Source organism: Acartia tonsa, chromosome 8 (assembly GCF_053477335.1).
Source record: "Acartia tonsa isolate MP-2025a chromosome 8, ASM5347733v1, whole genome shotgun sequence".
Lineage (NCBI taxonomy): Eukaryota > Metazoa > Arthropoda > Copepoda > Calanoida > Acartiidae > Acartia > Acartia tonsa.
This window is the reverse complement of record NC_137267.1, coordinates 10,705,418-10,723,323: the sequence shown is the minus strand read 5'-3', so window position 1 is coordinate 10,723,323 and position 17,906 is coordinate 10,705,418. Positions and strand designations below refer to the sequence as shown.

The window sequence follows — 17,906 nt, the reverse complement described above, 5'->3', positions numbered from 1 at the left end:
ATACTATCTATTAGATTCCGGTTTGTTAAAAACACATTTATTTTTCTGTTTTCAGGCCTTGGACTAATGTATCTGTTCGGCAAGGGAGTAGAGAAAGATACAAAGAAGGCTTATGAATATTTTAGTAAGGTAGATTTATAATTCAATTTTAACCTAATTTTTTGAGCAAAGCTACTTTATTATTTACTTTGTCTGTCCGTTAGTCCGTAACGCTCTGGTTAAAATGTGATATTCTCGGAGGCTAGTCAAGGTATTGGGCTAAAATTTTTTTCACTATTGCGCGACTCATGTAAATTTTACCTGTTTTAATTGTCGCTTTTATGGATGACGTCATCTTTGTTTTTATAGGCTGCTGAGCAAAGTTGGGTAGATGGTCAATTATGGCTCGGCAACATGTATTACAATGGTTGGGAGGTACCCAGAGACTACAAGATGGCAAGCAAATATTACAACCTTGCCAGCCAGTCGGGACACGTTCTGGCATTCTATAATCTGGCGGATATGCACGCCACTGGAACAGGTATAGATAATATGCTGTTGGTTGGGAAGCAAGTTAGACAGATAGATAGACAAATGAAATCATTGATAGTCGGATAGCAAGTTTAAAATGAAGACAAAAATTTTTTATAGTCTGATCCGGCTCCTACCTTAAATCAAGAACAACTCAATTTTCTAAGTCTATAAAAGGGTTTCCAAATTATAAAATTTAAACATAAAGTTTAATCAAGGTATCTTTTTTTCCAGATAATTTTTAAGCTACCCTCGGAGCCAGAGCCACGCTTCCAGAAGCGGCTCTGGCTCCACAACACTGTTCTAAATACCAACATCCTAAATATTTTTCTATTTGTCCAGAAAGCCGTTTTCTATCCTGTTAAATTTGACCTTGATTTTTTTATGAAGAAAATTATCAAGTTATAGGTTGCCTAAGCAAATTCGATTTATGTTATCCCTTCTCAAGCTCTTAAATTATTGAGAATGCAACTAATTGTGAGCGTTCAATGCATGCATGTAATTGTACAATGTACATGGAATTTAGGTACACATGATGTGAAATTGCAATAATATCTTAGGAGTCCTGCGAAGTTGTCCGACGGCTGTAGAATTCTTCAAGAATGTTGCAGAACGAGGAAAATGGGGCAACTTGTTGATGGAAGCACATCATCAGGAATTTTACATTGTATTTACAACTATTTTAATAGATTATCCTATTTACTGGATGTCAGTATGTAAGAGAAAATACCATTAAAAAAATTATAACCTCTCCAAATCTTTAAAAGTTACCCAAAGAAAGTATTTATCATTATTTATTTCCTTACGATTAAATGAAAGCACTTTAGTTAATTTTTTTAATGAGCTTAAAAATTCATAAATATAATGTTTGATATTTTAGTATAAGCTTGGTCTGTATGATGAAGCTTTGTTAAAATACCTTCTCCTTGCTGAACTTGGCTTTGAAGTTGCACAGAGTAATGCTGCTTTTATACTTGACAGGTGAGCTTTACTTCTTCAACATTTAAACATGATAATTAGGGTTGGCAATCCGGATCCGGAATCCGCCCAAATTTTGGGCCAATTTTGGAATCCGGATCCGGAATTCGTTTTTTAATAGCGGATTCCGTATTTTTAATTGGTAGGCTTAAATTAGCGTCTTGATCACCCCCCCCCCCCCCTAACACACACACACACAACCACAATCCCCCCCCCCCCCATCTCTTCCCACATAAACCACGAAGTTGAGAGATCAGCTCGTAACTCATTGTCCAGCCAACGATCACGTGATGAGCTGTTGAATCCAAGAGCTCAGAGCTTTTAAAATCCGGAATGCTAGAATCCGGAATCCGAATCCAGAATCCTCCAAAAATAAGAATCCGGAATTCGAATCCGGCCCAAAAATTTTACGGTTTGCCATCACTAATGATAATAGTTCTCCCTATTCCATAGACACACCCTTTTTCCTCCATATAAATCCTGCATCTAGCTTCCTTTTTTCTTGCATCTAGTTTTTTTATTCGTTGTTTTTCCTTGATTCACTTCTTCAAAAGACAAAGAATTGAAAATGTTTGCTAATATCGAAATATATCTTCATGTCTTAGAACAATTTATGTTTATTAAACGTAAATTGAAAAACATTCTTGCTTTAAAAAATATTTTTTTTTGTAGAAAAGATAGTGAGATCTATGACCCTGAAGAAATGTGGAAACGAGCTTTGGTTTACTGGTCACGTGCTGCAGCTCAAGGCTACAGCAATGCAAGGTATGTCAAATATTCCAATGGAATAACCCCTAAAAACTTTTAGGAACCCCTTCCCCCCTTTCTTATTTTTCTTCTTCCTACCCATATTGCTTATTCTTTTTCTGTAGTTAGACATAACGGTCCTGTGGTTCATTAGATCTTGCGGTACAAACACAGAGTCAAACATACTGCCACTTTTATATAAGGATAAAAAAGATATTATTTAGGGTTAGATTTTAGATATTGTATTACTAGAGTTGGCTCGATATAATTATCTCCCTATTGGCTAGTTTTCTATATGCATATCTATTTCTCAATAAATCTATTTTCCTCACCCGGCATTACTATCTAAAAGAAAGTAAATATTTAATAATTTAAATGATTTTAAAAAGATTTTTTAAATTATATTTTTTTCTTTACATTACCATCACTAAAGGGTTAATGATGCTGATTACAATTTTAGTTTAATATTTGACCACACAAAATGTCGCCACAATCGAATTCTTTTAAAACAGAGTTTTCTTAAATTTATTATATTATAAATTTAAATTTTCTCTTTTATGATTAGAAATTAAATACATCAATATAAGGTAAATAGCTACATGAAATTAAAAAAAGGAATTTATTTTTAATAAAGTAAAATAATGAGTAATGAGTAATAATAATTTGGGCAGGAGGTACTTCTTGAAGTACTGGGGGATATTGACGTCCCTCCCCTTACCAGTCACCCTTCCTTCCAGGGATATGAAAGGTTTGCGTAGGACTAACTATCCTACCTGTAAAAATTCCAACAGTTACAGAAACCACCCACAAAACCTCAAACACTTATGGCTTTAACACAGCCAGAGGTGTGCATGAAACAAGAACTGTTGGAACTGATGCTCAGTTTACTGAGAATATGAAAGATGATGGTGAAATCCGAAAGGAAGCTATCAACTTGATGACAGGACCAATAAGTTCTAAGCAAAGCTGTAAGATAGGAACCTGGAATGTTAGAACAATGTATGAGTCAACTAAAACAGCCCAAGTAGTTAAAGAAATGACAAGTTACAATATCGGAATACTTGGAATTGCAGAATGTAGATGGACAGGACAAGGACAAACCACAACCAAAGATGGCCACCTAATACTTTATTCTGGTCATGAAAGTCAACATATGTATGGGGTTGCTATAATTATTCAAAAACGACATGTCAATTCACTAATAGACTGGAAACCTATATCAGACAGAATAATTAAGGCTAGATTCCAATCAAGGCACTGCAAGTTGACCCTTATCCAATGCTATGCCCCATCAAATGACAAAAGTGAAGAAGTAAAACAAGAGTTTTATGATCAACTGCAATCAATCAGAAACTCAGTACCCAAACATGACATGTGTCTAGTTCTTGGAGATATGAATGCTAAAGTAGGAACTGACAGGACTGGAGTGGAAAATGCAATGGGACACTTTGGCATAGGTACAAGAAATGAAAATGGAGAACTTTTACTTGAATTCTGTTTAAATAATGATATGGTCGTAGGAGGTACATTATTCCAACACAAAAACATTCACAAATATACCTGGACAACACCTGATGGACAAACAAGAAACATGATTGACCATATTATGATCAATAGAAAATGGGTCAAGTCAATGCAAGACTGTAGGAGCTATAGAGGAGCCGACATATTCAGTGACCATGAACTAGTTGTCAGTAAGATTAAATTAAAGCTGAAGCGTACTGGCCATGATAAAAAGAGTGAGATTGGTAGACAATATGATTCTTCAAGATTAAAGGACCCAGTGATAAATAATGAATTTGTCTTAAAACTCAGAAATAGATTTCAAGTCTTAGAGGACCTAAATGACGAGACTGAGATCACATGGACTTCAATTAAAGAAAACTTTCAATCTACTGCTAAGGAAATCCTAGGACACAAGAAACCAGAGAAAAAGGACTGGATCTCTGAAGAAACATGGAACAAAATAGAAGAGAGAAAGAAGCTTAAAAACAAAATTCATAATGCTCAACATTTGGCTGACATGGGCAATTTAAGAGCTGAATATACTGCTAAAGACAAAGAAGTCAAAAAGCGCACAAGGAAAGACAAGAGAGATTACATTGACAATATGGCTGAAAAGGCCCAGAGAGCAGCTGACTTCGGTAACATGAAAACAGTATACAACATAACCAAGCAATTAAGTGGCAAATATAACAAAAAGAGTGGTGAAACTATCAAGGCTAAAGATGGTAAATTACTCACTACAGAAAAAGAAGTTGCTGAAAGGTGGAAATCGCATTTTGAAGATGTGTTGAACAGACCTGAACCTGAAATTACTGCTGAACCAGAACCAGGACATGAAATAGACATAGACACAAGACCACCAACTATTCAAGAAGTTAAAGCTGCTATACATAGTCTAAAGAATGACAAAGCACCTGGACCTGACTTGATAACTGCCGAAATGCTTAAGGCAGACATAGATCTTTCTGCTAGGACTCTGACTGATCTCTTTGATAAAATTTGGAGACAAGAAAAGATACCAACTGACTGGTCTAAAGGTATTATCATAAAACTACCTAAGAAGGGAGATTTGAACAATTGTGATAATTGGAGAGGAATTATGCTGCTTTCTATCCCAAGCAAGGTCCTATGTAAAGTTATTTTAAACAGAATTGATGAGAAAATTGACAATAAACTAAGAGAAGAACAAGCTGGATTCCGTGCTGGAAGAGGCTGTGTTGACCAAATTTTCACCCTTAGGACAGTTATTGAACAATGTGTTGAATTTAACAAGCCACTCCATGTAAATTTTGTTGATTTCTCTAAGGCCTTTGACTCCATACACAGACAAACACTCTGGAAAATACTAAGAAGTTATGGTATACCTGAAAAGATGATAATTATGATAACTAAATTTTATGACAACTTCCAAGCCTGTGTTTCAGTTGGAAACAATAAGACATCTGATTTCTTTAAAATAAGCACTGGAGTTAGACAGGGATGCATTTTATCACCTATTCTATTTATATTGGTCATTGACTGGGTGATGAAGAAAACCACAGAGGACAAAAAACGTGGTCTCCAGCTGGGCATACTAGGACACCTAGAAGATCTGGACTTTGCTGATGACCTGGCACTGATTTCAGAAACAATTAAACATCTACAAGCTAAGACAGATAGACTAGTCAAATACGCAGGACAAGTCGGGCTCTTTGTTAATGTCAAGAAGACTGAAATTATGAATATACCTACAAACCCTGATCAAACTATAACAATAAATGGTGAACAATTGAAACAAAGCAACAAATTCACCTATTTGGGGAGTGTTATCAGCAGTGAAAATGGCTCAAAAGCTGATGTTAAAACCAGGATTGATAAGGCTAGGGTTGCTTTCAACAGTCTACACAACGTTTGGAATTCAAAGAAACTTGCTCTGAAAACAAAAATCAGACTTTACAACAGTAATGTGAAATCAGTTCTTCTTTATGGAGCTGAATGCTGGAGAACTGTGAAAACTGAATCAAATCAACTTAATGCATTTCACAATAGCTGCCTAAGAAGAATTTGCAAAATATTCTGGCCAAACAAAATATCAAACATTGAGCTGTATGCTAAGACCAAGTGCAATAGTATTGAAGCAGAAGTGAAATTTAAAAGACTAAGGTGGCTAGGACATGTGCTTAGAATGGAACAAAATAGGTTTCCAAAAAAGTGCTTACAATGGAACCCCACCACTGGTAAACGTAAACGGGGACAACCAAAAATGACCTGGCGTCGGAGCACTGAAAAGGACCTCTTTAATTTGGAATTAACATGGGGAGAAGCTGAAGCACTTGCCAAAAAAAGGAATTCATGGAGGAGCAGGGTGGCCGTATTCTCTGGACTCCACAGTCCAAAAGAGAGACGCGCCTGAACTGAACTGAAAATAATGAGTCTTATCGTTCTGGGCAATGAGAGTTTATTATGGATTATTGGAGCACTATGAGTTTTAGTCATATATTCCTTGGAAAACTTGAGCTCGTTTATAGACATTTATTTCCTATATAGATCTGACATGGATCTTGAAGCAAGTAAGCAGGCCGTTTTGTACATGTTAAAAATTGGAAGATTTCATTAAATAAAAGTTATCGCAAATATACTTAGTAAATAATAGATACCCTTGTAGTATAAGATTATGAAATATTACTTAACTTTTGTTATTTAGAGTGAGACTAGGAGATTATTACTACTATGGACTGGGTACTCCTGTAGATTATGAAACTGCAGCATCACATTACAGAATTGCCAGTGAACAACAAAATAATCCACAAGTAAGTAATTTTTCATTTTGCTTCGAAACCGATTAATATCCGCTGAATTAGAACAGGTTATCAGTCATATTGAAAAATCATGTATAGCATCATATTATAGCCAGTTTTGTTAGCCTGTTACCTTGTGGATAACAAAACTAATTATAATTATTAAAATTTTCATTTTAATATCCGCTGAAAGCTGTCTATAATGCGATGCGATAAATAAATATTACAGTTTGGATATGTAGAGTGTAGTGTAGACACTACTTTTTCTTTATAAATACAATACTATATTCGTATATATCAAGATATTTTTCAGGCAATGTTTAATCTTGGGTATATGCATGAGCTTGGATTGGGTATGAAACAAGACATTCATCTTGCCAAGAGATTCTATGACCAAGCCGCTGATACTAGTGCAGATGCTAAAGTTCCTGTTTATCTAGCTCTGACTAAGGTAGATAGATAGATATTTTCTGGAGGATAGATAGAAGCATGATTACTATCAGGTTGCAAATGGTTTAATGTCTTTGTTCACCAGCTCTTACTAAAGGAGATAGAAAGATTATGTGCAGACTATATTATGTATACACAACTAAGACAGACAATAAAAAAGACGTTTACTGGAAGTTAGACAAATTCACTTTAAGGCATGCCAAAAATATCGATACGACCGTTGAACAGACAGACATACAGATAGGTATCCACCATAAACTCACCAGAACCTCAATTTTCAGTTGGCATTGGTCTTTGCTTGGAAGAATATTGAAGAATTCAAGCTAATTATTGGTAAGTTAATATTTATTGGATAAACAACTTTTTAAACCATAAAATTAAGTTTAAAACAAAACATCGCAATTAATATGCATGGGTTCAATAGTTAAAAATTAATGTTATCGAAAATGAAAAAATATCCTTGTTTTTTTAGGTTAATGTGATTTTACGAATTTATAAATTCTTTCAACACTTACAAATTTTGTAAAAGAGAAATCGTCCACCACATTAAAGGCTTCAATTCGAGAAGAAAACAAGGATGATAAGATCCATAAAAGCAAAACTTTAAAGTCAGACGGAAGGACAAACAATAACTGTTGTAGAGTGTAACAACTTAATAAGCAGAACATTAACTTGAAAATCTAAACAAAACATAAATATGTTACCTACAAAGTTGCGTAAATTCAGGATGAATTTAAAGGACAAACTTTCATTTTTAGGATTTGATTATAGAGATGCCTATCTAGTTGTTATCAAAAAAGTAATAAATCAGCATGTTTTAAATAAATGTGCGGACTAGTGACGATTATAGAGTTGCTACGCTTTCTAGTTTAAAATCGATAGAACGATTGTAACATGTTTAAATTAATGAAAGAACTATCCGTTACTGACAGACGGACCGACTTTTATTATAGAAAAACTTCGCTGTTTAAAAGAAAATAATATTTTTCAGGAATAGATACCTGGGAAACTTTAGAGCTTTATGGAGATATCTATTTGATGTCCTTGTTAATGTTCCTTATTGGATACCTCATTGTATTCAGAAGAGCACCTCCTAACCAGGTAAAATATCCATACAAGATTTGAATAATTCACTTTGTCTGTCCGTCAGTCCGTAACGCTATGAGATAAATATGAATTTCTGGGCTGCTATTTAGGATAGAAGGCTGAAATATTCAATATTCCAATCAATATGAGCAAAGTTCCCAAAAATCTATCATTGATAATTTGATATCAACAAATATCATGAAAGCATAAATTACAAGAAGAAGAAAATAAATGGGGACTATGAATATAGAAATTACGCGACAGAAGTGTTTTAAAAATTATATTTTGTACCTATCACTTACCACAAAAAAATATAAAAAATTCTGAATTAAAAATTAATATTAATATATATTTATGATATGTTATGATATAAGTTATTGTCTGCTATTTTAAACTGTCTACAGCTGAGTTCATTACCTATCCTAGCATACATGCAGTACTTTTCAGCTCCTCAGTTCCACTAGGTGGCCCCTCTCCTCCTTATAGGCATATATCCTCTTATAGGTCTACACTTAGGTGTTGTAAAAAAATTTTTCGCGCTACGCGCCAAAAAAACACTAATAAACATTTTTTGGCGCTTCGCGCCAATTCAAGGCTCACAAATTTTTCCCCTTTGCGCATATTATTGGCTTGACACAATTTTTGGCTGCTTTTTGCCATAAACCCACTGACAACAATTTTTGGGGTACTTCACACATCATAATATCAAAAGAAAACCTTTTTGGGCAGCTGAGTGCCAATTTAACTTAGATTCAAATCCTGTAAACTAATATTATGCAAAATAATATAACATCCTGATTTTTATACTATTTGCAATGTAATTTCATGGAAAGTATTAATTGATAGTACTCTTAAGTGGGTTTAGAATTTAGGGCGCTTCTAAAAATATAATAGTCATACTGTACATTTGAATGCAAAAGATCTAAAGTTCCTAATCAGAATATGAGTCATCACAGTGTTTTGTCTTACATTTTATTATTGTTATTTTTCAGGAATGTAGAAGTCTTTTGATGTCCAAAAAAAAATTTACATTTTTGAAAATACAAAATACAGGGTGTCCAAAAATATAAAAAATTTTATCTGGTCAGAAAATACTATTGCCTAACATACTTAGATACTTCATGGACTAAGGGAAAAGTAGGTTGCGGGTAAAATCTGTAAAGGTGTGTGTTTTAAGGCTTAAATTAGTAGTAGAACGATAATATTCACTAAATATGTGTATTTCTTATTGAAAAGAACTACAGACAATTTTTTTAAAAAATTTAACATAAATTTTTATCGTTCTACTAATGTTTTTAACTTAAAACACACAAAATTTATGGATTTTACCCGCAACCTTCTTTTCCCTTTTAAAAATGATTAATTTGGACCAATTTTTAGCTCTACAGACGCAAAAATCACATTTACAGGGTGTTTCAAAAATTTCTCAGGTGTCCAAATATGAATCGCCCACACCAAATTTACTTCATATGTATTCTAAAATGGATGATATTCAATATCCAGGAGGCAAGAAATGGGCAAAATTCGTTTTGTGCCTCTGTCAAAAGTTCAAAAAACGCGTTTTGATATTTTTGTTGGGACACCCTATAATACAACAACCACTGGCCCCTAGAAGGAAAGTGCCAAATCAAAATCTGTAATAGTTATTAAGTTCAGTTGTGTAAAAAAGATTCAGCATAAAAATCAGCCTGATATCTTTAAAACTATTATAAGAACTCATATTTTTAGTTTTTGGGGGGTTAAATTAGGCAATTTGAAATCATTTGAGACCATGTTATTTTTTTCAAAAAATTTTCCCCTTATAACCAACCCTGCGGGGGGACTTCAGTGCTTCTCCTGTGCTTTAAAAGATATTGAAACAAAATCTTTTGAGGTAGATCAGTAAAAAATGTTTGAATAAAAAATGGCGGCACAGCACTGAATTTAAGATACATCTTGATAAACGAGAATTTGAAAAAAATGACTAAGTCCCCCCAAGGTTGGTTATAAGGGGAAAATTTTTTGAAAAAAATAACATGGTCTCAAATGATTCCAAATTGCCTAATTCGGCGAGAAATGCAAAAAAAAATTTTTGGCGGCGGAAAATGGCGGTGGACGGCGGGAGTGGCGGTACCGCCGCCATTTTTATTCAAATATTTTTTACTGACCTACCTAAAAAGATTTCGTTTCAATATCTTTAAAAGCTTAGGAGAGGCACTGAATGTAAGATATACCTTGATAAACGAAAATTTGAAAAAAGTGACAAGTCCCCCCGCAGGGTTGGTTATAAGGGGAAAATTTTTTGAAAAAAATAACATGGTCTCAAATGATCCAAATTGCCTAATTCGGCGAGAAATGCAATACAATTTTTTTTTTGGCGGCGGCGGAAAATGGCGGTGAACGGCGGTCCCGCCGCCGTTTTTTTTTAAGATACCAAAACTTGGGGTAATTAGTGACCCAGCCCAAAAGATTTTACCCAATTATCTTTAAAACTAAGGAAGTAGCATCCAAAATAAATTGGCGGTATGTCGTGGCACGAGTCACCACATTTTACCCCTCCCCCCCCCCCCCTTTGTTGCAAAATTGTGTTATTATAGGATACAGTAAAAGGATTTGATTATAGAGTTGCCTGGCTTATATTAATTTACCTTGTTATCCTAAGAATCATTGTTAAAAAAATTATATGAATAGGATACCTAATCTTATCATCATACAAAAAAATGTATTATGATTAATAGTTCCTATGCTTTCAAAATTGTCCCCAATTATTATAGGAATTATCATGCAAAGTTTGAAATCAATATGAAAATTCTAACATGTCTATTTGAATAATTATATTATACAAAAAATGTTGTTAACAAGGATGATAACATCCATAAAAGCGAAGCACTGAAACGCTAGGACAAACGGACATTAACACTTATATAGTGTCAGAACTGAATAATCAGAATATAATTATAAATATATAAGAGTCGAAGCAAAATTGTAAGTAAATTTGTTGAAAAACTGCTTTATACAGGATAATGTTAAGGACATACTTTCATATTTAGGACTTGATTATAGAGTTGCTACGCTTATAACATTATACTTTGTTATCCCAGGAATCAATATACCAAAAATCAAATCAATCAGATGATTAGAACACATACACAGTTGTTAAAAAAGTAAAAAAAAATCAATATGTTTAAAATGGACGTACGGAAATTTTGGTAATGATCATATAGTTGCTGCGCTTTCTAAATCGTACTAAACTACTAAAGGAATCACCATGCAACATTTGAAATCGATAAGACAATTCTAACTTGCCTAAATTAACAAAAGAGCTATCCGTTACGGACGGACGGACTGACCCTAATTATAGAAAAGCTTCGCTTTTAAAAAGGTAAAAAATCTGAATATTTTAGATAGACGTATTGACTTTCTGGTAACGATTTCTACGCTGTATAAATTGTTATAAGAATCATCATGCAAAGTTTTAAATATAAAGGAAAATTTTAACATGCTTAAATTAACCTAAAGAGCTCACCGTTACTTACGGACCACCCTTCCATAATAATAGAAAAGCTTCGCTTTTAAAAAACATTTTAAAAATATTACTCAAGGTGCAAATTTAGATACAACTGTTCTTTCTAGAAAGATGGTATTTATTAAGTCTCTTAAATCCTACAGCGCTGGACATCATAAGATAATAGTTATTTCTCGCATCGTATTATAAACGGCTTTCCGCGGATATAGAAAGTACAATTATAAGATTAAAACTAGTTTTTTTTAGCCCCGAGATGCCGAAGGCACGGGCCAAAAAAACTGGTTTTAATCTTATAATTGTACATTTTTATATTCGGAGAAAGCTGGATATAATACGGTGCTAGACATAGTTTTTTCGTATGGATGAGAACCGGTTCCTATCCACCGGATTCGAATGAATACGAGAAAAAAAATTACTCATATTCAAGTTAGAAACTTTAGATCTCGTGTATTCAAATGTATGACTTTGTTAAATTTTGTATGAAGTGCCCTTATTTTTTTCCCACAAAGTAGTTAGTTAAAAAATTAAATTACCATCTGTAGTACTATCAATAGTTTACCATCAAATTACATTGCAAAAAGTTTAAAAATTCCAATGTTATGTCTAGGGTCCAATTCCGGATTATGGATTATAGCAATATTTTCAAGGGCCTTTTTAAAAATAAATTAACTCTTTACCCTCAGGTTTTTTCTATCTCATTTTCTGTGTGTGAAAGATAAAGAGCCCAAACTGCGTGACTTTTAAGTATGGGTATAACACATAACTGAGAGTATGAATTTTTTGAATATCTCCATCCTGGCGGGCACAGGATGCCATCAAACCTGGCAGGGTGATCCAGGTAAAGAGCAAATTTTTTTTTGACTTAAACAAAGCATTTTATCTTACTATAATACTAAATTATCCTCTAGTAGTACATCCTTATATGAAATACAGGTGTTCAAGTCAATTTCAGGTTCCAGGTATGATCCTGCAGGTCCTGATCCTCCAGGTCTCCAGAAATCTTTAAAAGGCTCCTGTGACCGCAATTTTTGACTTAAAGACTTTTTTTTTGACTTTGGGGGGAGGCGGATGTGCCACTTTTTGAAACGAAAGTAAAACCTGCATGATCTTAGCCCATAAAAGAGTTACAGCTCTAAAATTCTGCACAGCAGTTGCTTTTGTGGTGAAGAATATGGAACTGTGAAGAAACGGCGGCGGAACCGCCGCTCCCGCCGAAAACCGCTGTTTCCCGCCTAATTTTTTTTGCCTTTTCTCGCCATAATAGACAATTTTCAATCATCTGAGATAAACTTTTTTTTTTCATAAAAATTTCGCTTATATTTTCACTTGACACTTGTAAGATTTTACACTTGCAATTTTATTTTAATATTGACATGTTTGAAATATTACAAATGTCATGTGAAAATATAAGGGAAATTTTTATGAGAAAAAAGTTTATCTCAGATGATTGAGAACCGTCTAATTTGGCGAAAAAAGGCAAAAAAAATTCGGCGGTTCCGTCGCCGTTTCTTTACAGTTCCATATTGTTCATCACAAAAGCAACTGCTGTGCCGAATTTTAGAGGTATAACTCTTTTATGGGCTGAGTTCATGCACGTTTTACTTTTGGTTTCAAAAAGTGGCACATCCGCCTCCCCCCTTTTAAACTTAAGCTTTTCTTACATGTCTACATAAAGTATTAAAATTTCATAAAGATCCGCCGCTGTTTTTCCGCCGACCGTTGACTGCGGCGGCTGGCAGCTGCCAAGTACAGCTGCGGCCGCTGAAATTTATGTTTTGATATTTCTAATATAAAATTTACATAAATATATAAACATTTTCTGTGAAAAAATTTTTCTAGCTTCAAAAATAAGAAAAATTACAGCCGTTTGAAATTTTTAAGTGAAAAAGGACCTAAAAACAAAGGTTGTTAAATAAAAGGGTGAAGGAAGCGAAAATTGACTCTGACTCACTTTAGGTCGGAAATTCATTACCAACCAGGGGACTTTAACGGATTGCGGATTTAGATTCTGGATTAAAAAATTGTCCAAAAATTAGACGGATTCCGGATTGTAAACCCTAGTTTTGTCAATGTTGCAAAATATTAGTTTATAGAATTTGAAATAAGTTCTGTTGGCGCCAAAAATGATTTATAGTATTAGATGTGTGCGCGAAGCGCCCAAAATTTTTTTGCTCTAATTGATTAAATGCTAGAGATGTATGCCCATAAGAAGGAGAGGAGACACCTAAAGGTACTGAGGAACTGAAAAGTAAATAAAGAATTATTCATAGTATAAAGAATTAAAATTAAAGAGGTTGCTCCTCTTTTTTAGAGGTTGGTCCCTCCTTTATAGTGATGACCTCTTACTTTTAGGGGATGGCCCCTCCTTTTTAGAAAGGTAACACAATAAAAGAGAACATAATGTTATTGTTTTATAAAGAATCATAGGAAAAAGAACTAAAATAAGAGGTTTGCCCCTCTTTTTTTAGGGTAGTATCACCATAAAATTTATCACATAATTTTGATTGTTTATAAAGAATCATAGGATAAAGAACTAAAATTAAAGAGATTGCTCCTCTTTAAGAGGTTGGCCCCTCATTTTAGGGAGGTGGCCCCTCCTTTTTAGAGGGGTGGCCCCTCCTTTTCAGGGGGGTGGCCCCTCCTTTTTTTGGAGTTGGCCCCTTTTTTCCTCCCTTCATAAGGAGGAAAAAAGTTGGGTTCCAGTTGGGTTCCAAGAACCCAACTAATGCATGTATGATCCTAAGTGTTTACACTTAGAAGAACTGTAAAATATTAGGGTTCTATAGTATTGATGAAGCTTTGAGCTATTTCAGTAGGTATAGGTTAAATATTTCTCATTTCATTTATATTTCAGGCAATAAAAACAAATATCTAGACGAAATTATGATTTATATCATGTCTATATTAGAACTCAATATTAACAGTTAAAATAAATTTTATGTGTTCCACTTAACTCCACCTACATTAATTAATATTTTACTTACAAATTTCAGTTTTAAATACAACCCACGCTTTACAATATTTTAGAATTTGGTGCAAATTGATATAAATTGATATTCTTTACATTTTATATAAAATATAATATTTTTTACTTTTGCATTTATACATAATTTGCGGCTAAAGGGGATCTATAAGATGCTTTACAATTTGCGAGATCTTCAGCTACAGACAGATAGTCAAACGAACATCCTGTTACTTTTAATCAAGAAGTGTATCAAGCTGTAAAATTAAACAGGCAGACAATGCTCTTGTCAACTAAGGACAGTTGGGAGATAATATTTAGGACAAGTTTTATTAAATCTCAATGATATTTTGATATATAAACAAAATCTTAGGTATTTTTATATTTTGTAAATATAATAATATCAAAAATGATTTATTAACCCACAATCAACCAAGAAAAAAATTTGTTAAAAATCTAAAAGAATCTTTGTTATCAAGCTTAACTCTAGTGTGTAACAACCAATTATGTCGAGAATGTAGATAAATTTATATTTCTTTTCAATAGGTATTGTTTGAAATCTGATAAATTAATCAAATTTATTTGTTGAAAATTGTTTCGAAGGGGGGGGAGGGGCGAAAGTGACACTTTTTGAAACCAAAACTAAAAGTCAAAGGAACTCAACAAGAAAAAGAGTTACAGGTCTGAGATTTTGCATAGCAGTTGCTTTATAGGGGTACAATATGGAACTGTGAAGAAACGGCGGCGCAACCGCCGAAAACCGCCGAGAAAAGGCAAAAAAAATTTCGGCGGGTAACGGCGGTTTTCGGCGGTTGCGCCGCCGTTTCTTCACAGTTCCATATTGTACCCCTATAAAGCAACTGCCATGCAAAATCTCAGACCTGTAACTCTTTTTTTTAGTTGAGTTCCTTTGTTGACTTTTAGTTTTGGTTTCAAAAAGTGTCACTTTCGCCCCCCCCCCCCCCCCCCCCATTTCTATTATTGCAATAATGGTGTGAGACTTGTATGCTCTAATCAATCCTTCCTATTATCATTCTTTCCTCTCCAATATGATTTTTTTCTATTACTTATTATCTTTTTTTTCTATTTTTTCGTCTTACTTATATGGCCTGTATGAAAACAATGTGGGAATACACATTACTTTACTGCATACTTCCTACTTTTTAGGAAACTGCCATTTTGGAAGAAAATTTTTTTTATAAATTAACCATATCAATAAAGTTTGACTGTATATTATATATAAATGTATATAATATTCATTTAATTCATTTATTATTGTTTTTTTTTTCTATGTATGTACACCCAAGAATAATAAATCTAATCTAATCTAGATCAATTTACTGTGGTTCGCTTTTATTAAGGTTTCGCAAGCATTGTTATATTTAATGTATTTTAAATTTTTCTCTAATTTTCAGCGCAATAATCGTCAGCAACAAACAGCTGCCCCTAGAGCAGCCAGACCAGCTGTTGCTCCAAATGGAACAGCTGGGCAACAGCCATCAGCTACAGCTGCTGTGAGACAACCAGCAACAGCTGTTTCTAGGAACTTAGCGATTTTATTATTATTACTCCAATAAAATTATTATTAAAGTTATCTCGTAATAGACTGGATCTATGAAGAGTCAAAGTATTCAGGCCTCAGAGAGCTCTTAAATTTTTTTTTGAAAATATATTGTTTTACCTAGATTTTAGATATTAAGAAATAAATGAATAAAATATCTAAAAAGATAGAATTGTATTTCCAATACTAACTATTCCATTCGCTTACCTAACTGTTTACAAAATCGTTAATGTGTTGATAATGCAGAACTGTTAGCAGTGCAACATCACCTAGTTCAAGTTTATCAAGTACACCAGTAGCATCATCATTATTAACTAGTAGTAGTTCAGTACAGTCTTCTTCAGGTATAAGATGCAAAAAACACACATATTTTTCAATACAAACTCCACAGTTTTAATCATTATTAAGTATCGAAAATTATTCCATTTCATGCTCAAATAAATACATTTTTTTAACTTTTAAACTGTTAAGTTTATATAGAAAAAAGTTAAGTGATTGGGTTTTTTGGCCCATCCTTTTTACCAGCGTTTTGGAGCCGTTTGATTTTGGTGCGGCTGCCGTATCTGGAAATACAGCTCCGGATCCGACCTAAAATCAAGAAAAACTCGACATATTTTTTTCCCCATAAAAAAATATTATTTTTTTTAACTTTTGAAGGTTTAAAAGTTCAATTTTTGATAAAAATGGACTTGAAAAACTTAAAAAGGGCATTTGCACATGACAAAATAGAGTTACCAAATTATAATTTGTAAAAAAATCTCTTAATTTATCTAGTCCGGAGCCGTTTTTAACGAAAATTACGGCTCCGGCTCCAGCAAAATATGGCGGCTCCACGGCTCCGGCTCTGAAACACTGCTTTTTACAAATAGATAGGTAGGTAGTTACTTACAATTTTTAGACTTGAATGCCACAAATATACAGACAGTTTAGATTATGACTGTAAAAGTCTAATTTACTTATTAAACAGCTCTATCTACTAAAATGATTTTTTCAATTGACTGAGAATCATTTCCCTATTTATATATAGGTACTAATGCCATGTTAAAAAGATAGTCAAAACGGTACAGTTTAAAAAGAACAAGAGTAACAGACGACTAATATAAAGCCAGAAAAAAATTAATATTATTTGTAGGTACTTCATTGCCATCAGGATCAGCAGCAATAGGTACCTCATCTTCACAGCCTGTAGCAGGCAGCTCAACAGCATCATTAGAAGCTGTTGCAGGAACCTCAAATTCTTCACCATCCACACAACCATCTAGTACTTCAGGAATGATGCTTTTTTGGTGATATTTTTATCATTCAGAAGGAGGGTAAATATTGAATTATCCTGGGTTTTGTAACCTAAGCTAATAATTTATAATTGCGCCCCTAAAATCTAGGGACTCTTAAGTTCGAAGTGATAGGGAAGGACTGAAAATAGCTTAAAACCATTCTAAGACTTAAAAATAAAATCGGCAAAAACCATCATGGAACCTATGTGAACTTGTGAAGTCCCTGCAATGGAAACTTAATCGGTTAAGTAGTTATGGAAATTTTAAACTACAGACAAAAAAACCTTAATACTCTATTCTTTCCGCGCCGTTGGAACGTGCGGTTGCATTATATTTGCAAGCTTTCAATATATTTTAAAAATGTTATTCTAAAACGATAAAATTACCACAAAAAGCATTCAAAAATAGAGAAGACAGCATCTGAAAAGAAAGAAGACTGAAACTAAATCACACTTGTTGTTGTCCTCATAAAATGGTAACAGATTATAAAACCTGCCTTAGGTCTCCAGTTATTGTCCATATGATTTTGGAATAACTAAAATTGATTGTG

At 33.6% G+C, this 17,906-nt stretch overlaps 1 protein-coding gene across 2 annotated transcripts in view; it reads left to right on the top strand.

Moving 5' to 3' along the window:
* LOC145325981 (protein sel-1 homolog 1-like) overlaps positions 1 to 17,906 on the top strand; it is a 25,607-nt gene extending 7,701 nt beyond the window's left edge. The window contains exons 12-24 of one of the 2 annotated variants that reach the window (XM_080169035.1): positions 56 to 129; positions 349 to 520; positions 1,071 to 1,165; positions 1,391 to 1,491; positions 2,161 to 2,253; positions 6,425 to 6,530; positions 6,832 to 6,969; positions 7,250 to 7,301; positions 7,960 to 8,069; positions 15,937 to 16,064; positions 16,329 to 16,426; positions 17,215 to 17,343; positions 17,765 to 17,906. In XM_080169035.1, the coding sequence (XP_080025161.1) occupies positions 56 to 129; positions 349 to 520; positions 1,071 to 1,165; positions 1,391 to 1,491; positions 2,161 to 2,253; positions 6,425 to 6,530; positions 6,832 to 6,969; positions 7,250 to 7,301; positions 7,960 to 8,069; positions 15,937 to 16,064; positions 16,329 to 16,426; positions 17,215 to 17,343; positions 17,765 to 17,796 (1,328 nt within the window). In that variant the 3' untranslated portion in view covers positions 17,797 to 17,906. Of the gene's footprint in view, positions 1 to 55; positions 130 to 348; positions 521 to 1,070; positions 1,166 to 1,390; positions 1,492 to 2,160; positions 2,254 to 6,424; positions 6,531 to 6,831; positions 6,970 to 7,249; positions 7,302 to 7,959; positions 8,070 to 15,936; positions 16,065 to 16,328; positions 16,427 to 17,214; positions 17,353 to 17,764 lie in introns of both variants that reach the window. The other variant, XM_080169034.1, reaches the window with a different exon arrangement.